A 26291-nucleotide genomic window follows, 5' to 3' on the forward strand; every position below is an offset into this window, starting at 1 on the left:
CTTGGCTAGGCAGAAACACGTCATACACCCGGTTTTAAACACTCACTTGAAATGGAATCTCCTAGATGTCTCTCCTGTAATGGAGAGGAAGGCAGAGGTATCCGGTTGTCAGCTGTCAAGATGGAACTTAAGTCTGAATCCCACAGATCTTTAAAAAGGAATCCAGCAAAAACCACACTGTTAAACAGAGCGGCACTTTGGGAGACAGCGCAAGCCTAGCTTAACAGCAGCGCGTTTCTGCACGAAGGATTAACGTAACACACCTTCCACTGAATTCCCTCCTCGCGCAAAGAGACAACTGCAGCTCCGAGTCTCGCGCTCCCCAGCCTCTCCCTCCCTCGTGGCAGGGAGGGTTCCTTCAAGCAGTCAAAAAAATTGCTGCCTAACATCATTCCCTCCTTTTCGGAGCAGGCCTCGGCAGCATCCTGCATAGCGCGGAGCTGTTTTTTCCAGGAGACGACACCTGGCCGCCTGCAGTTTTAGGGGACCACCATTTTTTTAGAGCTGCCAGGCACCGCACAGCAGAACGCTGTCACACGGCTGCTTCAGAAACCCAGCACCAGCATCAGGGAAGACCAAGCAGAAGGCAAAGAAACCGCAGCTTGAGCAAATAGTATTTCCCTAGTAAGAACGAGCTCCACAAACCGCGTTTGATTTGTTACTTTATTGAAAGTGGCAGTTCCCTTTCAATGTTTTAAAAACTAAAACCACTGTTGCTCTGAATACTGAAGGAAGGTTGTGGGCATTGTTTCCTTTAAAAACTTTACTCGTTACACTGCAGTGCATGTGAAGAATAATAATAATACAAGGTACCTTATTGACACAGTTTGCTACCGTCATGAACAACAACTTTAAAAAGCAGCAGGAACCTTTCAGCTGCCTTTCTGCTAGACTGCAGCCTCTGCCTTCCGCCTGGGTAGGTGTCCTACCTCTGTGCTAACTTCTCCTCCTGAGGGGGGGGGAAAAAAAGGGGGGTTGTTCTGTTTTTTCATACAAATACAGGCTCTGATAGCTCACACGACCTGGAGACACACCACTCCGCCACTGATCCCTAGCCAGACGAACCACCAGCACCCGTTCTCTGCCGGACGAGTCCAGCGTGTTTGCTGAGCCTGTATTTATACAGCACAGAGGAAGGGGAAAGGGTAGGCATAAGCTAAAGTGAACGTAGTACGCTGGGATGGGGGGCCATACGCTCCCTCTGAGCCAGGTCTGAATCAAAGTACCAAAAAGAAGAAAAAAACACAAGTCAAACCTTGTTCACTAACAAAGTGGCCTATCTATCTTTTAAAAAAAATGCTGAACAGCTCTCGCTTTTGTTCTCAGCGGCTTTCGGGCGAGCCACATCATTCACAAACACCCAGCCAGAAGGCTCTGGGTGTCTAAAATCTTGCTGACTTAATGGTAATGTCTTTACAGTTAGAGAGTTCTCTAAGCAACTCGCTGTCAGAAGTTATGATCCTACAGCTGTTTTTCTAGACCTTTAAAGTATAGATTTAAGATCTGTACATTAACCTGAATTAAAGACTTGCTTGAGAAACTAGTACTATACAGAAAGCAAAGCTAGTTGGGACGGCTCCACTGGAATACCTTAAGCAGGCAATACATCAGTAGATGCTTTAATCTCTCTGCTAGCAAGCAACAACGCACCTTGTCAACTGGAGCAAAGCCCTGGCTTCAGTGAGTTTAGCTCCCAAACTCTGAGAAGAGCCAGTAGGGGAAAGTTGAGAGGAAGCTGATGGGGGCCCAGCGTGGTTTTGCTACCCAAACCGCAACACATGGACACCACTGCTGTCTGCCAGCTAATTTTTATCTTCCTGTAGAGGACAGGGTGGGTTTTTTTGCCTCAAAACCCTCTGAAATATAGAATTGCCTTTTGAAGAACTGAAGCCCTGTCAGTGCCTTTGGTTGTCTTAGTCCCTCCCCCCCCCCAAAACCCCTTTTTTTAACCCCTTCTGCAACATTTGAGCAAACACAGCAGGATGGCTACTCAGCTTAGAGACCAGGGCTGCCAAAAGCCACATATCTGGCCACTTCAGCTGCAGAAAGCAACAAGGAAAGGAACCCTCTCCGCTCCCCAGCCCTTTCAAACCAGAACACGACCGCTTTGCCTTGCCCCTCTGTACTGGCCCAAGGCAAACTTTGCTGTAGCCTGAATTAGATGAACCAAGGCCTAATGCAAAATGATGTCCCAAAGCCAAAAAAGGAAGCACAGTCAGCAAACCCATCCTCCTGTGAAATGTCAAGCTAGGAGAGACCAGCAGTAAGCTGCACATTTTAGCTTAACTGCTGCTGTAGTTGAAAGCTTTTCTTTACTAGTGTGTGAAGGAGTTGAAACAATCCTCTCGAACAATTAGAGCGCTGCTCTAACTTTCCCAGAGGCTGTAGTGCGTGGAGAGCTTGCAGACATACCTCACTTGCCCATTACTGCTCACAAACACTTCTTTGGAATGGGCAGAAGGCTAAACCCATCAGACTTGCCTTTGAAACGTATCTGAATAGAAGAGACTCTCCCTCTTTTCCAGCAGCCAGGCATTTACCTATAATAAGCTGTGAATCAAACCAAGCCAAAATGGATACATCCATAGGGAAACAATTAAAAACTGCATTGAGTACATTGTAAAAACAATTAGACCGCCCATCTTGGGCTCTGCAAAAGGTCTAAATTGTACTTGCATTGCAAACCCCACCCTGGGTTATCATGGAAACACGTGTATATGAAGGCTCTGAAATGTCCTGGAGTCCGTAACACAATGTTACATCCAACAGTAGATGGTGGTCTGGGTTCTTATGTAGTTCTTATGAAGCTGGAAAAAAATCCTTCTCCCCCCTCAAAACAGCAGCAGGGAACGTAGGTGTCAGCGGGCAGAAGTCAGGTGGTTCCGACTGTGTGAAAACCTGCAAGAAAGAAGAACGAGTGGAACTGGTCGCTGCTATCCATCTGAGTCCTCACCCTGAAAGACTGCCTACACGCGCTGTACCGACCAGTGCGCCTGCTGATGAAGGGGCAAGTCTGCATGTGTTCTCCCCTATCCCAACTCTCCGTTTTCTAGATGAAGTTGTAAGTCTCTGGAAGGAAAACCAGCTGAGAAGGTGGCTTTTTTTTTTCCTCCACACCTTTAAATGCAAGTTTAGGACAGGCTAACAAGAAGTTTTGAGCATTAACGTTCTACAGCAAGAAACAAACCTCCAAAGAACGGTGTCAGTCCCTTGTGCTTATGCATTTTCCGGTACTGCCATTTCTAAGCTGCTAGCAACAAATGATACTCATTGAAACAGCTGTGCTGCAGTCATCCAGAGAGTCACCCAAAGCATATCCGTGCGAGTATCTCTCACTCAGCTAGAGGATAAAAACCTTTGCAGGAGTCACCAGCACAAGTTCTGCGACCTCTGTCAGGCAGCCAGCTCAGACAGGAACGTTCCCTTTCCTGCTCTGAGTGATTATTACATCAGGGATCTAAAGAGACCCATGGCAAATTTGCTTGAAAGCTTTGAGGCCTTCTGCTACTAAGTCATTAAGGATGGCCAGTATTTTTTGCCCTTAATATCTAAGGTTTCTTTTTGCTTGACAGCATCAGGTTGCCACTTTAGCTACGAGCCACAAACTAAGCCATCAGTCATCAAAAATAGATGCTTCGAAAGCCCTGGTTCAAGGGAGTAAAGATTGAGTTGTATTTACATTAGCAGCTGGAGGATAGAACGGCTCCTTTGGTCATATAAACAGCAGAACACTTAACATTTGGCCCCTCGCTGGTCAGGAGGCTGGAAGTAAGGTTTCTTGACTGCTGAGGAAAGGGGAAGATTCAGGATGGCCTGCTAAGAGCCGTGATGGGGATGAAGCTGAATTAGTGTTAAATAAAGTCTGATAAACTTGTGAGCAGGATCTGACATTGCTATCTACACTACACAGATTTCACTTGGTGCCAGTAGCGGAGCCAAGTTTGATGTAGTACCTGTTAAGCAGCAGAGAACTTCATTATACTGGACTATACTCCTTCACTGATTTATTATTAAGTACCTGCTACCTGATCCTGGGTAAGCAAAGCAACTGGTTGCAAGTGGTGCTTTAAAGCACATTCCTCGCACTGAAACAGATACTCTCTAGTCCAGAAGTGATCTCAGCAACATTTTGCTGAGTGTCCGCTACCCGGGTAATGGGACAACCAGGATGTCATATGTAAAGTGAAGGTAGGTAGCAGCATCTTTCTGTGCTCTGTAACATTCCCCTACGCTATAGAAACCTGTTTAGTGTAAGAAAGGGCTTCCCAGGGCAGGAAGAACTGCTTCTGTTACATGAAAGGCAGTTAGAAGAAGTGACTTAAGGACTATTAGATCAGCTGTCGTCAGTATTCATATTTTGGGTGTTCTGACTGCTCAGTACCAACCTTTAACATAGCTAGGCAGTACGGCAACGGTTCAGTTCACTGCCAGCTCCACCCCAGCTCACAATGTGGGGGACACTCACCTTTGTACCCGCTCCACCATGTGTGCTATCAGTTTGTCAGAGATGCCTGGGCAGGACTCCTCAGCCAAGCTGAAGGCATTTTCCAGCTCCTCCATAGCTCCCACGTTGCCTCCAGTCTGCTTGTGCTTGTCTTTAAGCTGCAACCCAGAAACACCGCATTAGCTCCTCACCTCACTGCAGAAAGCACCAGCCATGCAGTGCAGCACGGAGATCGAGTAATACCCCAAGTATGCAGGAGGGCAACCACACTCTTCCTAAAAACATAAAAATCAGGGCTCTTTTTGTAGGTTGGGAAGATGGAAGTCCAGTGTCTGGATTTCAGGCTTTCTCTGGGTACTAATTAACAATTAGAGTCCTTAATAAAGAGGCTCTGAAATACTCTCAGACAACCTAAGTGATGGTAATGGATCAACAGCCCTGAAAACCCAGACGTAGCTACAGAACAAAGAGCTCTACTGCAGCTGTATCTGAACCAGTACAGTCATCGCTGTTGCTAAGAATAGCTTAGCACCCTTACGCACACATCACAGGTTTCCAGACCGGTAGGGCAGAAAATATAATACTGGCATTGCGTTACCGCCACTTTTAGCAGCCACAAAAAAAAATAAAAATAAGAAGTTTGAGTTGCTTGAAGGCAGAGGGAGGCTGCTGCCACACTACAGACTCTCTACCACAGTGTCATCCCCAAGAGGGAGCTTTCCCCAGGTGGAAAAGGGGAACGAAGCCCACACACCCAGACCTCTGAGCGCAGCATCAGACCTAGATGAAAAGCCTCTTTGCACCTCTCGTTGTTAGCGTGCTCTGACCGGGCCTCCGCAACTGCGGGTCTGCTTACATTTCCCCACCTCCTTCGCTCGAGCAGCTCCTTCCTTAGCATACACCATTAAGCAGCGAGCTGCACGAAAAGCAAAGCCTTCTGCTGAACAAGCAATGTCTGCCAGCTAACCGCTGTCCAGTTCAATTAAGCTCCCATTAGGCTAGACCGATTAAGGGGCTTTACACAAGCCTCGCAGGTCTTTGTCTGCAATCCCAGGATCAGACTTCGTGTTGTTGAATTCACCTTCTCTGCCGCGGCAGGATGCGGGACAATGCGAATGCTGATCCCCAGCTGGAACCGTCCCTGCGCTGCTGCCTCTTCAGCAGGGTTATTGCTCGCTAGCACAAAGCCTCAGCTGCGTAAGCAGCTCACACGCTTCTCTGCTCCTTCAGAAGTGGCAGGAGGGATGAAGGGCGACTCAACTACACCGAGGACGCAGATTGCTCAGGCCAAAAATAGTCGTGACACCAAGGCCAAGGATTTGCTTTGAGCTCTACCTGATCACAGACTGCCTGCCTCATGGAAGCAAGAAGAGACATGGGGTCTGTTCTACAAGCTGCTAGTTTACCTCCATCCTTTGATGCCAAGCCACCAACCTTTAGTTTGCCCAATAGCCTGTGATGTGAGCAGTCTGTGTCATCCTGCTGCTTTCTACTGTGGAGGAGCTTTCTGGAGGTTAGCAGGATTCACTGGATACTGTACAAAGCCTTAAGGGTTGGCTTTTATTCACTGCTTAGTCCTACAGGTCCAAATACCTTACCCAGAGCCTCTCCTTTAACAGACAGGTTTCCAGAGCTGCATAGTTGCCCACACCTGTACTCCAGCATGGGTCATTTGCAATATTAACATCCAATAACGCACATGCAGGGAAGGCATATAAAAGACTGTAAACAGCATCTCACTAAGACCTCAGTTCATAAAGCCCAGCTCCAGCCCTCTTATGGAAAGTGGTGATCAAAACTTGGCACATTCAAGAGCCCCTAATGCAACAGCAAGGAGAAAGCCTGCTGCTGATAGGAAACTCTGGAACTGGAAAGAAAAACATGCGCAACAAGCAGCGAGGTAGCTTTCCTGCAGGATGTGGAGGAAAATGTTCTCCAAACCCCTGCTAATCTGCTCAGAAGCACAGGTTATTTCCGTAACTGCTCAGAACCTCCTCTGCACCTGACCATGGGAGTGGGGTCAGCAGAGTCAGCAGGGAACTCTAATCAAAGGAAAGAAGGGTCAGCAAATTTGGGGCAGGTGAGTCAAGCTAGCAGAAATGAAAGGCCCCCCCACAAACATCTCTTCATGCCTAGAATTGGCACAGCAAGGTTGCTAAGAAGCAGCCCAAAGACGCACTCATTGGCTTAACAGGCCCACAGCTCTGAGCATCCTCTCCCCAGAAGGCTCCTAACCAGAAAGGGCCAAAGTCCAGAAGTCAGCGGTCATGCAGCATGAACGGATTGTCTGCATCAGGAACTAGCAATACCCTTATCCATCTTTATCTCATAGGTCTAGGTCTATGAGACCTGCCTGCATGCACTGGCCTCCAGACCTCAAGTCCAGTGGAGCACAGAAGAGGCCAGTTAGTTAAATTCTCAATTTCCAAAGCAATCTTGTCTAAAGAGCATCAAATGTCTGCTTTTCAGAATGACTTCTGCTGTCAACACTGAGCAGTAAATCCTCCTTCCATATAGCATTAGACCCAAGAGAAGAGTTTAAGTCCAGAGACTATCTTGAAGAAGCACAGGCCTGTGGTTGGCCTCCCCTGGAGCAGCATCAGGATCCTGAGCAGAGCAACCCATCAGGACCAGAGAAAGGGTCTCTGTGACCCAGCACCCTAAGGAAAAGCACAGAGGATCCTGACACACAGCACCTGCGTAAGCTGCTTCTTCCCAAGCGGTACCTCCTTTCCTACTCTCCTGCTGGAAACAGCAACCAAAGCCTATAGCCTCTTGCAGTTGTCATCTTCTCCTCCCTTAAAATGCCACCAGGCTGACTAATAATGGTAGTTTTTAAAATTAACTCCTCATCCCCACCCAGAATACAAGGCAGGGAAACAGGCTGGATTTTCCAAGCCTGTTTTCTCCATCTACTTTCTACAGGTCATATGTAGCTAGTTTTTTAGCCATGGCATGCTAGCAATAGCAGACATCTATAAATCAAAAAGATGGCCTAGTAATTGTGAAAGCCAACTGCAGATCTAACCCATGTACATCAAGAAAGATTTCTCCTCAGCGACTCTGCTGCGGGTTGCTGTGTATGGCAGGGAGGAGCTGCAGAAGGCATCAGAGCAGGGAGCACGCACAGCGACAGGCAAGTCCAGGGACAGTGGAAGTCCAGTGTCGCCCAGGCATTAGCAAGCCTAAGGCACAGATAAGAAGCAGGTATTCCTGTATCTCGTCCTCGCCTGAAGACAACACAGCAACACTATGCTTCCAGGAACACAAGCGATTTGGAGAGGGAGCTCCAGGAGCATATTCACTTTCTGATCATACTGCATAGACTTCTGAACAGAGACACAAGTGCTTTACAGCCCCTTAACCCTACTAGGTACCTCGCCCCAAGTCCCTTCTCAGAATCCTTCCCATTTGCAAAGCCATGCCAGGTCCCTCTTCATCTCCAACCACTGCAGACAGCAAGAAGGTCCTACTCACCTCCCCAAAGACTGGGTGAACAAGTGTGGAGAGACACTGTGACCGTGGTTGCCTCTTGATGGGCTCAGTAGGCTAGAAAGTAACACACAAAGGAGTTACAAGCACAGGCAAAGGCTCCCAAGACACATGAAATGCTAAACTTTTGATAATTTCACAGCACCTCGATCACAGCGCCCTCAACCAGGTCTCAGGAAAGCCACAGCTTGCAGTACCCCACGGATGTGGAAGAGGCAATTCTGGGGCACTAGCTCGATACCAGACTAAAGTCAATTTTAGATAGAACATGAGTGACTGGTAGCTATCCCAAGACCCTCCAGCTTGTGTTAGTTCAGTCTATTTTTGAAGGAACAGATGACAAACTGACCTTCTGGGAACCATGAAGAGCCATTCCTTTGTGCAGTTTGCCCAAGGAGTTGGGGCGAATAGTTGGTGGGAACGTCCAGATTGGACCCTGGTCTCCATCTTCTGTGTCTCCATCACTGGAAACACAAAGGGGGAGGTCAAGGCAAAGCAGCAGCTCCACACACTGGATGTTTTACCCATGCATTCCCATATTCATAAGCTCTCCCTCACATGATCAGCATACCACCACAGGGCTCCAGGCCCTTCCCTACCCCAGAAAAAAGTCCTAGAGAAAAACCATTCTAGTCTCTAGAGCCCATATGAAGCACCACGCAGATCTGAGCCAAGAACTAGATCACATTCCCGAGTCACTATGGCTACCAAGGACAATACTTTCCACTCCAACCAGCTTGAGTGTCATTTCAACTGCTGGTTAAAATTATGAGAATTTCAAGATCCCAAGCGCACAGTTTCAGGAGTCAGGCTTATATAAGGTGTTCCAGGCCAACCTCCCAGAGTCATTTGCCACTTGAGTCTCCGCCACTATAGATAAAGCAAAGCTCTGTCATACTAGCCCGGCAACAAACAGTAACAGAAGTGCCTTTTCCTCACCTGAGTTTCATAGTCTCATTATCCTCCACATCAGTAGTGAAGCTCTCTACACACGAATGTACACGAACCCACGTACACAACTGTTACTAGAGCCTGTAGCTCTAGGGAAGGCAACGCATTACACTGAATGTGCATAAAATGCAGGCAATAAGGGCCTTGTTTTATTAGTGATGCACAGACTGGATGTTTCTTATCGGTATTTTTGATTCCTCACACTGAAAGAGACTCCACAGGGGAGACTAGAATAGAGTTCCAGGTCCCACTGAACAGGAGGTAACAAGCTATTTCTTCAGGCATCAGTCCTTTACTCTCACAAGCAGATGCTCACAGGTCTCCCCGTCCTGACATAAGATTTCCCACCCAGTTGGGGAAAAGGACCTAAACTGCTTGCAGCAAGCTACGCAGGGTGCAGAGTGCAGCGGGGCACCCCTCCATGCAACATATGTACATACATGTCAGAATCACCAGAACTGGAATCCTCTCCATGGCCCTCTGACTTCCAGCGCTTGAATCGGTCAATCAGCTCCATTAGGAATGAGGTTTTCTTGGTGTAGCGTGTGATGAACTTGTGCTTTAGCAACTCTTTAGCTGTCGGCCTCTGGAGCAAATAAGGAAAGCATGCTACATATGGCACTGTCTGTGTACTAAACACACAAGTGCACTGCCTTTAATTCTTGCCGGGTTTGCCCTTCCATTCTGCAAACGCAGTACTGCTTGCTCTCCAGCAGCCTTGCACCAAGAGGTCTTTCTGCTAAGGAATCTTTGGCCTCTGAAATATGCTACCCAAATTCAGAGGTGGACGGCAATACTCACAAATCTAGGATCCTTATTGAGGCAGGCTTCCACAAACTCCTTGAAGGGCTTGCTGTGGTGTCCCTCAAGTGTCGGAGGGTTATTTTTGGGGATCAGGAAGAGAACCCTCATAGGATGCAAGTCAGAATTCGGGGGCTCTCCCTTTGCTAGTTCAATGGCTGTAATTCCAAGGGACCAGATATCTGCCTGAGAGAGGAGCAAGAACAGTGACTGCAGAGGACGGCAAGGAGCAATTCTGCAACATGAAAGCACAAAATTTTATATAGCTGAAGAGCCTATTACATAAAATCAGACAGGGTGTTTTAGGTCTAATAGACAAATTTCCCTGCAGACCCTGAACCATAATAGGGAAGTATCATTCTTGCAACAAGCATCTCCAACCTCTGTATTAATCCTAGCACTATATAATTTATAGTAGTATCAAGTAACTACCCTTCTCCTGCTCCCAGCTCACCTTGAAGTCATAAGCAGACTGTTTGATGACCTCTGGTGCCATCCAGAACGGAGTCCCAACAAAGGTGTTTCTCTTGATTTGGGTGTCTGTCAACTGTCCAGCCACTCCAAAGTCAGCCAGTTTCACATCTCCTTGTTCCGAAAGCAGTACGTTGGCAGCTGTTCACACAAATGGGTGTAAGTCCACTGGTTTCTGAACCATCTGCAACCCATATGGAACTGAACCCTGAGAAAGGACCTCACTGTGACATCCTCTTTTACTCCATGAAAATCCTTAGCTTGGATTTCCAGCTTCAGATTCATTCCCATGCTCTGACCTCTGTTGGGTACCACAGACCAGACAGGACTAGCTGTGAAGTGAATTTCTGGTCACTTCACAAGAAGAGAGAGGATTTCAACCCAAGATACCTCAAAAGGTCTTGATTTCTTTTAGAGCAGCATTCAGTACAGATTAAACAGCAGACCTTTCTAAAGAGCTCAGAAGTCCTGGTCTTGTACTGGTTCCTGCTAACTTGGCTTAAGAGAGCAGCATTGCTCAGACTTATTTTTACAGGACTTTTCATCCTGAGAGACACACTACCTGGAAACAGTCAGCGTTTCCACAGAGTGCTGCCAGTCAACAGTCCTGCACAGCTAGCACTAGAAGTTTTTCGTGCAGTCACACATCCTCAACAGACTCCTTTCTACATATCTCCCTGCGTGAAGTCTCTTTGCTCTGCTTGTTCACATCACCTCCCGCAGAGCAGTCAGTATCCAACACTGGCCACGTCTTCACAGCACTGTCCTCCCGCTTCCCTCCGTTTCATTTTGCTCGGAGCGAGACTGCTCTTTGGGAGGCAGGGACCAGGTCTCTTTGCACTGCACAGGGCCAGTAGCTATAAAAATCATTAGTAGGACAAGATGACATGAGCTGCCCTGATTTTCTAGGACTGTAAACCCTGTAGGCGGACAGCTCACAGTCAGAATAAGTTGTAGGCGAGTTGTGTCTAACCAGTCTTAAGGTCCAGCACACTAAAGCAAATGTCCAGGCATAGCCAAGGAGAGTCAGCAGATGTTTGAGGGCACCATCTACTAACTCCTTTGCTCTATCCCTCTATCTAGTCAAACTACAAATGCCAAAGAAAAGCTATAAATCCTTACTGCTACCCATAACCCAGACTAAAACCATCAAAAACAGGGGTTGCAATAAAATGAACAGTTTCAGATTCAGAAGCAAGCAACCCAATGCATTACAGGAAAAACAGCCTTTGAAACCGTTCAGGCTATTCCTGTATAATACTTCAAGCCATGTTTGGAACATCCCTTACAAGAAAAAGGGCTGAGCTCTCCACTCTTACCTTTGATGTCCCTGTGGATCTTCCTCTCAGAGTGCAGATAGTCCAAGCCCTTTAGAATTTCCCTCAGGATAGTAGCTATGTAAGTCTCTTCCAGAGGTCCAGGCTTTAGCTGAAAAAGGGCAAAAAGTTGACTTGAAGGGTGACTGACGCCTTAGATTTCCCAGCCTCTCTGTTTGTTACATGGAAACCTTTGCCAAGCACGTCAGACACTGCAGGAAGCACCTGCTGCACCAGGCTGGTGCACATGTCACTCTGCAAGCAGAACACTGGGCTTTGCACCTGGCATCTTTAAATGGAAAAACTCTGGGGGATTTTCGTTTATTAAAGGCTTCCTGTACCCTCCCTGCCACCCACAACATAAACCATGCCCCACCAACAGCAGCTTGTCTCTTGCTTCGGCCTGGAAATATATTGGCAAACAGAACTTCTTAGTTTCTCCTGCTCAAGCCTCTTTGCTAGCGTCCAAAAGCTGAATTTCAGCTACCACAACAGCCCGGAGAGAGCTTCTACCCTCTGGCTGTGGAGTAACAGGGTATTAGTATCAAAGCTTTTCTCCTTTTAATCAGTTCTACTCTAAACAAGTCCAGCCTTCTCAGTGCAGTAATTGAGGCCCTGACACCGAGATGACTTCTGCTGATGACAGGCCCCTACTACACCCTTCCTCTAAGTCAGTGCAGGCTCAGCAGTTTTCACTACAGGCCCTTGGTTACTGCTCTGGAAAAACATGCTTTATTGTCCCAACGAGAAAAGCACACTCCATGCTAAAGAATAGAGCACAGCAGAACTTTGCCAAATAAACTTTGTTCATTTTGCATTTGTGTTCCCTTAAAATCTGATGTAGCTTGTTAGACAAGCACTTGAAAACCTTGGTCACAGACCAGGGCCCTGCTGAACTCAGTGCTACAAAGGGACCAAGCAACACTGCAAACTCTTTAGGGGGACAGATCTTTGGTTAGGCGAGACAGGGATTTGCACTGCTCAAAAACAACTGGCCGTTGTCACATTGCAGTTCCCTGGCTTTCTCTTGTAAAGCAGCCGAGCACACTGGACAAGAGAGCTCTGACAGCCGAGCTCAGTGCAAACATTTCCTCCGTCCTGGCATACAAATAAGCAGCATGTCTGTCCTGCACTGCCTTCCCTTCCGACAGCAGGGCTGTCAGAAAGACGGCATGTGGCAAATGAGCGTCTAGCTTACGGACATTTCACAGATCAAGGCTCCAGCCCACATTTTTCGGGGACCAGAGCTTACCAAGTACTTACCAAATCCAGGGCTGAACCTCCTCCCAGGTACTCCATGATTATCCACAGTTTAGTGCCCTGCAAGCAAGAACCCAAGTTAAGAGCAAAGGCAAAAATAAAAGCAGGCAGAAAAGTTAAACCGCACCCCAAAGGCAGCAAGATGCATGAGTGGCTTTGTACAAGACAGATCAGAGAGGTGCTGCACCCTACAGCTCTCAGAGGCTTAAGGACAGAGCTCCTGGCTGGCTGTCTTGATGCTGACACAGCATCGCAACAGGGGACCTGTCCCACTACATTTCTCTCAGTTTCCAGTTTTATCTGAGCAAGCTTAGTGCCACTACAGGCACCAGACTACACAGCCCACAGAGATAAGCATATTCACAGGTTAGAGCTGTGCAACATCACTCCAAGCCATCTAGCACATCTCCAGCTTGTCAACACCAGGGATGACGGGAGCTTTTCAGCCTTTGATCTCAGTAACAGGGCTGCCAACTTGAAAGGAAGATCAGCAAAACACTCTCCTACTCCCCAAAGGGATTCCCAGGCTGAGGTTCACAAAGTCCTGATAAGAGATATGCAGCCGGTCCATGAAACCACAGCTTTCTTGATGTTTTCATTAGAAGGCTGAGAAAATGCATTTTGAAAGGCCTTTGAAAAATATGTGAGGAATCATCAGGATCCCCAAAGCCTAAGAATTGCTTTGCTCCAGACCCAATGTTACGTACACCTCCAGCAGCGGGCATGCAGATGCTGCTTCTGATCACCACTAATGGCCTCCATTAAGGATTCCCAACCCTGTTCTCAGTGGAAGAGATGCCACCTCATTTGTCCCAGCACTCCTCTAAAGACTCTGACCCTCTTTTTATTGTTTCTTCAACCCCTCAATACGTTCTTCCCTGGCTCCTGCTCCCCTGCAAGGCAGGGATTAGTGCAAGAGGGCTCCAGTCCTTGGCAGGCGTTTGCAGGTGCAGCCCTGCACCCTCCTTCAGCCTAGCCTGCAGTGGAAGTGAAACGGGCTTAGATGCTTCAAGCCATCCGCTGGAAATAACCAGCTGTCTGGCAGCCTCTCCAAGGCAGAGACAACATGAACAGCACTGCATAGAGGGCAGCTCAGCTTTTGGGCAGCAGTATTTCATGCTGAGGAGCTCTGGGAAAGCTGGGCTCTGCTAGGGTGTGCTCAGAGCTCCCACTAGAAACCAGAGATAGGAGCCTTTCCCCTGAGAACAGCCTACTCCGCCTTCCTAGCAAAAAAGATCTCCATGTGCCAGGCTCCCAAAAGTAACTGGTGACAGGTTATATCCGGGAGAAAAGAACTAGCATCACACAACCACAAGATCAAAAATACAGCTTCAAGGTCCTCTTCTTCCCAGAGACAATCTAGATCCTCCCAGAGACATAAAGCCATCAGTGATGCCACCTTAAAACCACAGTATTTCCAAAAAGCATTCCACAAACTTCCTTTCAAGAAGGGTCAAACTGGGCAGGGGCCTGTCTTTTCAATGGAAGATTTTCTATCCAAACTGCCCTGCTCTTGGGACCACATTGTGCTGAACACCTCATTTCCACGTGCTTTGCAAGCGTGTTAAAGCTGTCTCATATTAAAACCACACAAATGGGGGGGGCAAAGCCATTACTGTTCTTGCTGCCATAGCAAACCTTATAGATTGGGTACCTTTCCCCACTATCTGCTGCAGCATCCATACAGAGCCCTGCCCCACCCCCAAACTGCTGGCAAGGGAACTGCCACGGCTTTGCCCCTCAGCAGTGTCTCCTACCTTCAGGTAGGAGCCATAGTATCGGGTGATGTAGGGACTATCACACTGGCTGAGCACTGTAATCTCCTGCTGAATGTCCTCAATTTCATCCTCGGCCTCCTCCAGATCAATGATCTTGATGGCAACCACCTCCTTGGTGCGGTTGTCTATCCCTTTATACACTTCACCAAACGATCCTTTGCCGATCCGCTCCAGCTTAGTGAACAGCTCCTCAGGGTCCACCCTAGAGTGCTAAACCAGAAGGCAGAGAAGAAAATCTGTAAGTCACATAACAGCTTACAGAGCATCATGCATACCCAGACGTCATCATTTTCATCTCAACTCCCCCTCTATGTTTCTACTCTGTTTTTAATCCACCTGAACTTCATATATCCTAAATGGTCTTCCCATGCTGAAATGCATAGAGCATACCCAAGGTGAGAAGAACTGAAGAAATCTTTTACACTGGCTTTCTGTCCCTACAGACCTTGGTGGGGGAGGAAGGGGAGAGATACTGGGAAGCAGGATGTCAACAAGCATCCCTAAAGAAAGGGTCGGTTCTTTTGGGACAGGACAGATTTGATCTGGAGCACAATTGCGGGCACCAAACTAATGCCAAAGCAGCTTGATTAGCAAGCACTTCTTCACACTTGAACAGAAAGGCAGGCAAAGTGTCCACAAACCAGCTGCCTTTTAAACAGCAGAGTGAGCAAGGAAGAGGCCACCATACCTTCACAGGGTTGTTTCCCCAGTCTCCTCTTCTGCCTGTAAAGATTTTAGTGTGGTACATTTGCTCTCTTCCTTACTTATTCAGAGCATGAAATACTCCAGTAACATAAACACCAATCCAAATTTACAGTCTGCTCTTCTGCAGCCTGATTTCCAGGCTGCATCCAGCCCAGCGCTCTTCAGATGTTTGCACATGGAGCCTCCCGTCTTTCAGAAGGTCAGCAGCAAGAAGCCCAGATACCCGACTGTCCCAGGGGAGACAGAAGTGCTGAACGGACACTCCATCTACAGACTTGCTCTTCTGGAACAGCTTCTCTGATTGGCACAGCCAGATGCAAAAGCAAGTAACATTACCCTCATTAGATAAAGCACACCAACTGGGAAGCTGCTAACGTGGCGATCATCTGAGAAATAATGACTCTCTAACAGTAGTCAGGCTTCAAAATTAACACTTTCTTAAGAGGAATGTGGAAGAGAAAGGGAAGAAGCCAGAATCATTTTCTGACGCCATTTCATCCTGCCCAGCTGCAGACCCAGAGGTCCTGCTCTGCTTCATGCTATTAAAAGGCTTTTCGTGATTAGAATTTCTGCCTTTCTTAAAAATTAGTTAAAAGAAAAAAAAAATCTGGAAAACGTGGTCTGATCTACAGGAAGTGGCCAAGCTGTTACAGGGAGTTTTCCACACCCAGAGCTTCTCAGTCTCACCTCAGACACGTCACCCAAAGGGACCGCTCCCTTGCAAGGACCTTGAGCTGAGCAGAGATTTTATCTGAGAACAGGGCTGCTGCATTTTTCCATCTAACACCAGGTTTTAGCAGCAGGCCATCACTGAGCAGCATTAGGTGCTGCTTAATGATTAAGCCAAGCAGTCATTACTGGCTGTTTGCCTTCTGTGTCCAACGCATGGCTAAATGGGGTAAGCCAGGCCGAGGCAAGGACGAGCTTTACACTCGGCTCACTCAAGAGGATTTCCACGTGCATGCCAATCCAAGATACAGAAGGATAACCAAATATCCCTGTGCGTCCATGGCAACACCCAAACAGGCTCTACATTGAACAAACATGCTGGAAACGGACTGAAGGGGAAACGCAGAGATGGAAAGAACTGGAGACACAGCAGGGACTGGAGTGGGGGAAGGGAAGGAAGAAGATTTGAACTTGAGAAATGCCAGGAGACAACATGAGAACGACGACTGCAGCAGAGAACAACCCTCTGGCTGATCCAGACTCGCAAAAGGCCAAGAGCAGTTTCCATCTCTGGACCAACTTACAGCAGGGTGGCCCAGACATTTCCTTGCATAGTGACCCACTGCACTGCAGAAATGCCACTCACTACACCACCAGCTACTCCACGCATCAGGGAGAAGGAAGAGAGGAAGGACCATCTCCCTGAAGCACCTGGCTCAGCAAGGAAAGGAAACCACACATTGTGGGCACCGCAGAAGACATTACCAGGTGGCATTTTGGTGGGAGCAATCCTGACCTTCCACGACAAGCTAGATTGATAAAATTATGCTGATCCACAGGATACCTGTTCAGAAGCTCTCGTCTATTAAAAACAGCTCCTGTTTGAGCTGCCACGCTGTAACTCACCACGGATGAGCAAATGTTCACATCTGTGGGTTTACAACCCTTAGCACTCAATCAGGCAGCAGAACAGATCCAATCATGTCAGGAATATGCCAGCTCTGCAAGTGCACAGCTCCATCAGAAGAGCAGAAGCACACCGCCACACTCAGGGGTATTAATGTGGGGAAGGGCAGGGGAAGAAAATAACATGTTCTGTGTAGCCCAGTTCTCCCCCACCCCAATAAATTTGCACCTGCTGAACAGTGCGCTGAGGAGTGTAAAAAGCAGGATCTGTCCCTTTTCTGAATAGCAAGTGATCTCAGTGCCACTCTTATTGTCAAAGAATTGCCCCGGCTCCAAATCCACATTTTGGAGTTGCACAGCCCCAAACAGATCGGACAAACTTCATTAGGAGAAAGTAATAGACTCCAGATGAAATGCTTCACACCTGCATAAGTGAGCTTGCCAGCCTAAATAAACTCATTAGCACCTGGCAGCTCTGCAAGAGCTTACCAGCCTGGGATCTTTCCATTTCCTTCCACGCTCACAGAGTCCACCAGGGCTGCAAAATGGAGCTCCAGACCACAGACAGAAAGGCTAGCTGACCTGCTGCTGCCCCCTGTCCTACAACTCATAAAGCCTTTAAGGATGTTCACCTCATCGTACCTTTTGGCTTGACTGACTGGCAATTACCCAGCAGTTCTGGAGCAAAAGGCCTCATGGTGATTCTCCCCTTTGAGGGCAGTCTGGCACTAGAGATGGCTCAGAGTCAGGCATGAACAAGCTTTGGTGGGAGAGCACAAAAACCCCACTATCTTGGTTGTACGTGCAGGAAGGGGAGAGAACAAATATGAGGAGGGAGAGGACAGGCTGCTAAGTAACGCTCCACTGCTCCCCTCCTGCATCTAACCTCCCAGCAGCAGAACAGGAGAGAAGGATGCTCTCTCATGACAGGTGTGTGGGTGTTTGCCACCATGACTGATGGCATCGTGTTTTAAAACGGAGCAACCGCAGACATCAGGAATTAAGAATCGCAGCGTGTTATGAGCCAAGCCTGGCAGCAACACCAGCTGCTCCATGGGGAGAGAGTGGGCTTGGCAGCTCGACTACCTCCAGCTGCAGAGACAGGCAGTCGGTGACATGACACCCTCAAGCTTTCAAAGAAGGGAAAGTCCCCACCCTCATTTCAAAGCTACTACTTGGAAAGATAAGCTATATGTTGGCAACAGAAACAAATGCCCTTTGAACCACCTCAAGATCTTTTCTCTGGGCCGTTTCTGGCTTTGTTCCAGCTTACTCTTGGAAGAGTTGCATTCAGCATTGTGAGCAAGAGTCACACCTGCATCTGCGGCATAAAACACCGAGAGGTGCTTATACCCATTTGGAAAGGAGAGTTTCTTAGTCTGGGGCAGGTCAGGATCGTAGGCACTGTTTTGTATGGCAAAAGTCTGGATGTCAAGTCTGTCTGGGCCACATTACTTTAAGAATTACAGCTGACTTGGAGCTTGACAGTCTCCAAAGATTTATATGAAACTACAGCGTTTAGTGTTACTTCTGACTACAGAACTTTCCAAGCAGCCAAGCAAATCAACATCATTTTCCTCTGACGCACACAGCTGAAGGAGGAAGTTGGTTTTAATGGACTTCAGCTACTGACCTCCTTTCCTTCATTCCCTCCTCTGCTTCCCAACTTCCCATCCAGCATTTCTGCACGTTGCATCCTACATACTAACCTTTGGGCCACTGAGATGTTTGCAGCAGCGCTATGTTCTCTTTGGGGAAATCAGCTTTGTACCTGGAAACATTTGAAAGCTTCCCTGTCCATATGAAATTAGTACACAACTCTTTTCAGCGGCTGAATCCGAGACAGTTTTGAACTTCTAGAGTATAGCTAAGGAGCTAAGTTTCTGTAGCAAGCAACACTTTGAAATACAAATATAATCATTTGCCTGAGACTGCGAAACTGCTTCACAGATAGTATTCTTTTGCTTCAAGGCAGCGAAACATTACTGAGTCAGAGAACTTGAGAGACTTTCTCTAGGTCACATAAGGAGCAGCAAAACTGGAATCAGAGCTCAGCTCACAGCTTTAAATCCTGCAAAGCAAATACATCTTCTAGTGGATAGAGCTCCCAACAAAGACCGGAGGCCCACTGTGCTGTATATACACAGCAAAGGGCAGTCAAAAAAAAGAAGGCCTAAACAACCTAGGCAGGGAAATGGAAGCACGAAGGTAAAGCAGCTTAGTGACTTGCCCAAGGTAATCCAGCATGTCAGCAGAGCTGGGAATCCAAGCTAAGCCAAGCCTCTGACATCCCAATCCAAGTCCTATAGTCTCTTGATTTTCACAGTACCTCCCCACTGTTCTCTAAATTTAGGTGAGCAGAACTTCAGCACAATTCCTACTGCCCTCCAGCAAGCCTCAACTGCACAGATTACAAGGTCTCATCCAGGATTCCTGAAGAGATCCAAGGAGTGGACAACAGAGACTGCTTTCCTATTCCAGGACCAGATGGAGAGTCATGGTATGATAGAATCTGAGAATGCATGATATTTATGTAATAAGTTAAGAGGTTAGAGCCCTGGAGCTCTGATAAGCTTATCAGTGAACGCTGTATATAAAAAGCTCATTGCAACTAAACTGACAGCTTGTTGGTATTTACATAAATCCATCCACAAACAATTTTACTAACTCCCTACTACTCTATTCACAATTATCTTCCTTGGTTTTATCGGCTTCTTTCAGCTCTACTCTCCTACCTACTTATCTACAAGCTTAAGAGGAACCTTCTCTGTAGCTACTGAACTCAGCCACTTCAAATTTTTCCAGCCCTAACTAGACAGCGTCCTCGCCTATTCCTTTCATTTCTCTCCCTGTATTATGACTCATTCAGGCTCTATATTTGCATTTAATTCCACAACTGTTTGGGGAAACAGTTTATATGAAAGACAGCATGCAAACCAAGATGCACTGCAAATCAATCAATTTTATACTGAAAAGGCTTGGAGAAAGCATCATCTCAAACCACTAAAGCTTTTAGTGTTTAATTCTACATCTGGGAACAGAACAGAAAAATGCCAAAATTCTCATAAAACATGGTTTAAAAATCTATATTCAGTATTGACATCTGCCAATAATCAAACGCATTCCACAACCAATTTCAGAAGAAACGAGGCTCAAGTCAACACTGTTAATGTGGTTCAGTTCTGAGTCCCAAGTCATGACATCATCCTTCCATGTCCTCTTAGGAAAATGTCCTCACAACAACAGGAGTTAACCACATCCACTGGGGCTGACACCTCTCTCAGAAGAGATACATGTTCAGCACCAGATTTTGCTACCCCTCAGGCATTAAGGTTACAGGCACTATTTTTCCCAGGTTACTACTGTGAACGCTTCTAATACAACATGTCTGCCTCAGTCTGTACACATAGCTTTTCTGATCCCATTTCTGGCCTAGCTCTCCTAAAAAACACTCAGAGAGACAATGATTCCTCTCCCCCTAAGAGGAGCAAAGTTACCCTCAGAGAGGAGCACTGCACTGGGACAAGAATCCCCTCTCTGTACAGGAGATCAATCAGCTAATAGGAGCAATGAGACACGTGCAAGAGAGAAACAGTGGCAAAAAGTTATTTGCTGGGAGCGTCATGTTTGCTCTCGATGCAAGAGTTTAAAACGAGTCTTTAATCCTCACTTACCTGGCTGGCAAATTCCCTCAAGTGAGCCATGCCTACAGGATGGTCAGACATCCGCTTCTGCAAAATCAGGGCGGTTGGGTTGCTGTAGCACAGCGGGCAGGCGGTGCTTTCTCATCCACTGGTCAACTGGGACAAGCAAGAACACAACAGCTCTAACTCAAGGTTCCCAGAGTCTGGCTTATTCTCCCGAAAACTACCTTCATCTTTATCTCCTCAGTCTGCAGTTCTCCTTGCACCTCATCAATCCGTTCAAAGTGTGCCAGCCCCTCCTTGCATCAGCAAACCCCACAATTTTTCCCCAGCCGTGCCTTCCAGACAGATCAAGGAACCTCCCTTGAACGACAGACACTGCCACAGCTTCAAGCACCCTCTTCCCTGCCATTGCCTCACCACAGCTCCCAGGATATATCCGCAGCACAGTCCACCCAACTGTCCTCACATACCCCTTCCGTCCTAGCACTCCCCTGTAATCCCCTCAACGCACGCTCCACTGAGGCACCATTTACCCCAGTGCATCCATTTGCCAAGCTAAGCTCCCCAGGACACCTCCTGCCCCTCCTCAGGGTACCCCAAACCCCACATCGGCCCCGAGCACCCCCCAGACCCAACACGCAACTCCGTGCTCCTCAGCGATGCTTTCCACAGGGCGTCCCTCCATCCCAGCAACTGAACAACCCCAACGCAGCACGGCCCCGCACGGCCCACCCCAACGCAGCCCCCTTGGGGACCCCCGCCCCAGTGTCCCCAGCATGGCACCCCCACCCCAGTGCAGCCCCCTCGGGGACCCCCACCCCAGTGTCCCCAGCATGGCACCCCCAACCCAATGCAGCCCCCTCGGGGACCCCACCCCAGTGTCCCCAGCATGGCACCCCCAGCCCACCCCAGCCCCCTCGGGGACCCCCACCCCAGTGTCCCCAGCATGGAACCCCCAACCCAACACAGCCACCTCGGGGACCCCACCCCAGTGTCCCCAGCATGGAACCCCCAATCCAACACAGCCCCCTCGGGGACCCCTACCCCAGTGTTCCCAGCATGGCACCCCCACCCCAACGCAGCCCCCTCGGGGACCCCCACCCCAGTGTCCCCAGCATGGCACCCCCAGCCCACCCCAGCCCCCTCGGGGACCCCCACCCCAGTGTCCCCAGCATGGCACCCCCACCCCAGCGCAGCCCCCTCGGGGACCCCCACCCCAGTGTCCCCAGCATGGAACCCCCAGCCCACCCCAGCCCCCTCGGGGACCCCCACCCCAGTGTCCCCAGCATGGCACCCCCACCCCAGCGCAGCCCCCTCGGGGACCCCCACCCCAGTGTCCCCAGCATGGCACCCCCAGCCCACCCCAGCCCCCTCGGGGACCCCCACCCCAGTGTCCCCAGCATGGCACCCCCAGCCCACCCCAGCCCCCTCGGGGACCCCCACCCCAGTGTCCCCAGCATGGCACCCCCACCCCAACGCAGCCCCCTCGGGGACCCCCACCCCAGTGTCCCCAGCATGGCACCCCCACCCCAGCGCAGCCCCCTCGGGGACCCCCACCCCAGTGTCCCCAGCATGGCACCCCCACCCCAGCGCAGCCCCCTCGGGGACCCCCGCCCCAGTGTCCCCAACGCAGCCCCCTCAACCCCCTCAAGCCCCCTCAGGGCACCCCCCCTCGGGGCACCCCGCCCCCGCGCCCCCCGGCGCAGCCCCCCGCGCGCGGCCTCCTCAGGGCAGCCCCGCTCGGCCCCCTCGCAGCCCCCCGCCGCACCTACCCGGGCAGCCCGCCGCCACCGCCCCTACGGCCTACGGTCCCCACGCGGCGCGCGCCCCCGCCGCCGCGGCGCCATGCCGGGCCTCGCGCGCGCCGCCGCCGCGGGGCTGCCCAGGGACACGGAGCTCGGCAGCGGCCGCAGCGGGAGCACCGGGCGAAGGGAGGGAGAGCGGGGGAGGGCCGGGCGCAGGAGCACGGCGCGGCGGGGGAGGCAAGGGCGGGGAGGCGGGGAGGTGGCGGCGCCGCGCTGCCTCCTGGGAGGCGTAGTTCCCGCGCGGCCGCCCGCCAAGCAGCGGGGCGCCCCTGCGGACTACACGGCCAGGCAGGCAACGGGCGAGGGCAAGGCGGGAGGGGGAGGGCGAGGGCGTGAGCGCGAGGGCTTCTGGGAGGGAGAGTCCTGAGGCGCGGCGGGCGCGGGCGCGCCATGGGGGCGGGGACTACCGATCCCGGTGGCCCCCGCGGCGAGGCGGGCGGGGTTTCCGGCGCCCCGGGGGGGGGCGGGGGCTGCGGCGTCCCGCTGCCAGGGACGGGCCCGGCCGCCCGGGGCGCCTGCCTGCGTGGGGAGCGGGGCCGCGGCCTGCGCGGGGGCAGCGCTTGCCTTGCTGCTTCTTCCACGTTTAACTTCAGTGACTGATTAACCTTCGGAAGGAAGAAACCCACCTCGGCCTCGTCATCAGCCCCGCTCTCCCGACAGCCCCGAGCAGAGCACGGTTTAACTTCGCCCTCCTTCCAGGACACCAGAGGGAAGGGATATTTCCTAAGGAAGCAGAGCAGCGCGTCAGGCCGCTGCCAAACTTTCCGTTGCCAGTCACCTTTAAAACTGGCCTCGACTTTTTTTCCCGCTTAACAAAACAGGCACAAATTTCTCCCTCTGTCATGGCTGCCTGCGCGCAAAGCTTTTTCTCAGAAGTTGGCTCCTCTGATGATTAATTTGCGCCGCTTTGCGAGTAGCTGTAGCAAGGAATACACAGGGGAATCGAAGCTTTCTTTGATCTGAAACACCTAAAGTGAGAAAGAAAATCAGCAGTTAGGGAAAGGAAGGAAAATGCAGTTCTGCTCCCATTCTGCTGCAGCAAGGAGAAAGGGTGAAACATTCCCTTTCTGCACTTGTTTTTGCGTGTGTGCACGTGAACACACACCCACACCCCACCCATGTGGTAGGGTAAGTTAGGGGTCCCCAAGTGTGTGACTCAGCTGGTGTTTCACCCAGATGGCCTGGTTCTTCACCTTATGCCATGGAGACTCATGAATTCATCCATGCAGTCTCATTCTTGGCAAGGTGGCAAATGCCTCATGAAAGTGTTTATTATGTTAAATAAGCACAGCAAGTCTGGACAGAGCCCAAAAGCTGTCTCACTAACATCACCCATAGACCTTAGGCTGGCCCGGTGCTGTACAGTACAGGAGCATGATAACAGTGACACCGCACTGCTAATGACTGCAAGGAGGAACAGCAAGTAACTTGATTTGTAGGCTTGATTTAGGGTAAGTCTTTAATAAGGGTGATCAGCACTTGAGTGCCTATCTTAAAAGAAACTGCAAAAGCTGGCTGGCAGTTTTCAAGCAGGACCACAAGCGTGTTCAAGTGTAGGCTGGTGTGGTTGGACTTTCCATTTGGGACCGGTGGGGTCTCTGCCTCTTAGCAACAGGGTACTTGGATGAGCAGGAAAGTTGGAGTGAGAACTGTGGTCCAGCTGCCGTCTGGAAAAAGCCATTTTACAGGTCAATAGCTAATCAGTCTGGTTTTGGCGAGGCATGTAGGGATAGAGATCACGGCTTCATTGTGAGACAGTTATTTCTGTAACTTTCTTGTATGAGGACAGGATTGCTAATGTACTCAAAACCATTCAGTAGCAAAGTGCTGTCTCTGGGGAAGCAGGCTTCCTTAACTTCTCTGCGGCCATCAGCGGCATGTTTGTGTCCATCACCTCCTCCATTTGGTTTTCAGCAATGTATCAACTGGAGCAGAAGTAAAACAAAAATTTCCTCTTCCATTAATTTCCTACTTTTTGGTCAATGCTGTATGCCTGGGAACATAGCTCATATATTTTTTAACATTTGCAATGGTGATTACAGAACAATCATACTACAAGTTATATATATATATATATATATTTATATATATATATATAGTTGTTGCTTTAGCACCCAAAAAGCTATTGGTGCTTATTGTGCTAGGAACTGCACTCCCACAGAAAAAAAAACAAAAAAACCCCCCCAATCCCTGCCTCCGAGAGGTCTAAGTTAAGCCACCCAGGCAAGTGCAAGAGAGCAAATATTTCTCCTGAAGGAAGGCAGTGGGGAGTTAATTACGTGTTGGAGGGACCAGGTCTACAGAAGGTGCATCGTTTTCCATGTAGGGTTAAAGCTTTCACCTGGCCCTAGGAAAGCAGGGCTATCAGAAAGGGACTCTGGGATAAGACTGTGGTTTCCCCCCCACCCCAGCCCTATCAGTGCAAAAGTGAGCAGGCAGTTTCTTCCGGCTCCGTCACAGTATGGAAGATTACCTTGCTCCCGAAGAAGTTAGTCACGAAAGCGATGTTTGCCATCTGTGTGTTATATGGCTGTACATGCTTGGTTGCTGTGGGAAGTAAGGCTAAAAACTAAAGACCTCTGTATGTGTTGTTGGGTTTTCTTCTCACTGCAGAGAAGAAATAACTTCTAAAAAGTATTATTTTTTTTAAGGGAAAAGCTGATCCTGTTAGGTTTTTTTTCTTTTCTTTTCTGGCACTCCTAAAAGCAGAAGGGTACATACTGGGAATAAAGAGAAACTAGATTAAAAGCTGGAGGGTCATTAGAGTGAGTGTCTTCTCTTCCAGACACATTTCCTTATTTCAGAATGACACCTGGAGCTTTTAGCTCTAGATCAGCCTCTGCCCAAAGCAGGGTTTCCAAGCATAATGTTTTGCCCAGTTTAGAGCCATGAGGTTGGCACCTGAACGCACGCTTCTTGGACATAATGCTCATTCATTTCTAATATATGCTTCAGTTTTTCTCCATCTGAGGCTCTTGGTACTACTTAAGGGTAGGTAGAGGAAATTAACTGCCCTGTGTAAAGTGTTAATTAAATTGTTTAACATTCTCTCTATAAAAAGAATTGTAATTCTCTCGCTAACAGAGAAACCCTGAATGAGGCATTTCAAACTTTTGTCCAGTTAACTGTTACACCCCATTATGTTTATGCGAAGGTCAGAGACAGGTGTAAATAGTAGTTATAAAGAGCTTTTTGACTAATGGGTTCTTAAATGTTCCATTAACGTAACACAGTTTTTACTTTTCAGTAGGAAGTATCGAACTGGATCATGAGGGGTCCTATGGCCTGCTCTCCTGATGTTCAGTGCCCTTCACCAGGTGCTTCTGAGGACAAGAAACTCTTTGGTGAGGTGTCTCAAAGAGACAGGCACAGTACCCTGCTTAAAGGTAAAAATGCTGTAGTTGCATTCAGATATCTCCGTCTGTTCCATAGCTGCTTGGGTCAGGTGGAGAGGGGGTTAAAAAAAATAAGCGTGATAAGACATCCTAAAGAGGGTCAACCTGGAGGTGAATCAACTGACAAAAGCAAAGCATGTTGGTGAGGAAACAGCCTCTAGTATCTCTGCAGTCTTGCCTTGAGTTGGAATTATCTTGGAGCCAAAACAAACCGTGCAGAAAGGACCTCAGGAACTGATGCTCTACAACTTAACTGCTTCGGCTCATGAAAGTCTTTCAAGAAGGTGTCTGTTGGTGGTTGGTTCAAGCACAATAAATTTTTTTTTTGGTATGAATCACTCAAAACCCCCAAAGATGACCACCTGGACCTAACTCAGTTGGTACTTCTTGAGAAAGTTGTTGAAATACAGCTGTCCGAGGTACAGTGCAGGTAGCCCTCAAATACCTGAGCAGCGTGGTACAGCATGGCTGCTTGCGAGATGTGCTCGGGCCCTGACGAAGCGTGGCTGCTAATCTGTTTGAGACAGACAAGTCTAGTGCTCTTATCCAAGTCCTGAGGCTAGCTCAGCCTGCACTAATTCAGGGTTTTCCACCCTGTTCCCCCCCCCCCCCATAAAGTTAACAGGGATGCAGTGGGACTGGAGAGTGGTT

At 49.2% G+C, this 26291-nt stretch overlaps 1 protein-coding gene across 1 annotated transcript; it reads right to left on the reverse strand.

Annotated features, from left to right (window-relative positions):
- Positions 1–649: 649 nt before the first annotated feature.
- On the reverse strand, positions 650–22308 carry STK25 (serine/threonine kinase 25). Its single transcript, XM_067302097.1, has 12 exons — positions 22213–22308; positions 20468–20593; positions 14493–14723; positions 12739–12795; positions 11479–11587; positions 10143–10300; positions 9689–9874; positions 9328–9473; positions 8286–8400; positions 7922–7993; positions 4466–4602; positions 650–2898 (listed from the first exon to the last, which is right to left on the reverse strand). Exons 2-12 carry the CDS (start codon positions 20516–20518, stop codon positions 2859–2861), a joined length of 1302 nt encoding a protein of 433 aa, XP_067158198.1. The 5' UTR covers positions 20519–20593; positions 22213–22308; the 3' UTR covers positions 650–2858.
- Between the last annotated feature and the right edge of the window lie 3983 nt (positions 22309–26291).

Source organism: Apteryx mantelli, chromosome 9 (genome assembly GCF_036417845.1).
Source record: "Apteryx mantelli isolate bAptMan1 chromosome 9, bAptMan1.hap1, whole genome shotgun sequence".
Lineage (NCBI taxonomy): Eukaryota > Metazoa > Chordata > Aves > Apterygiformes > Apterygidae > Apteryx > Apteryx mantelli.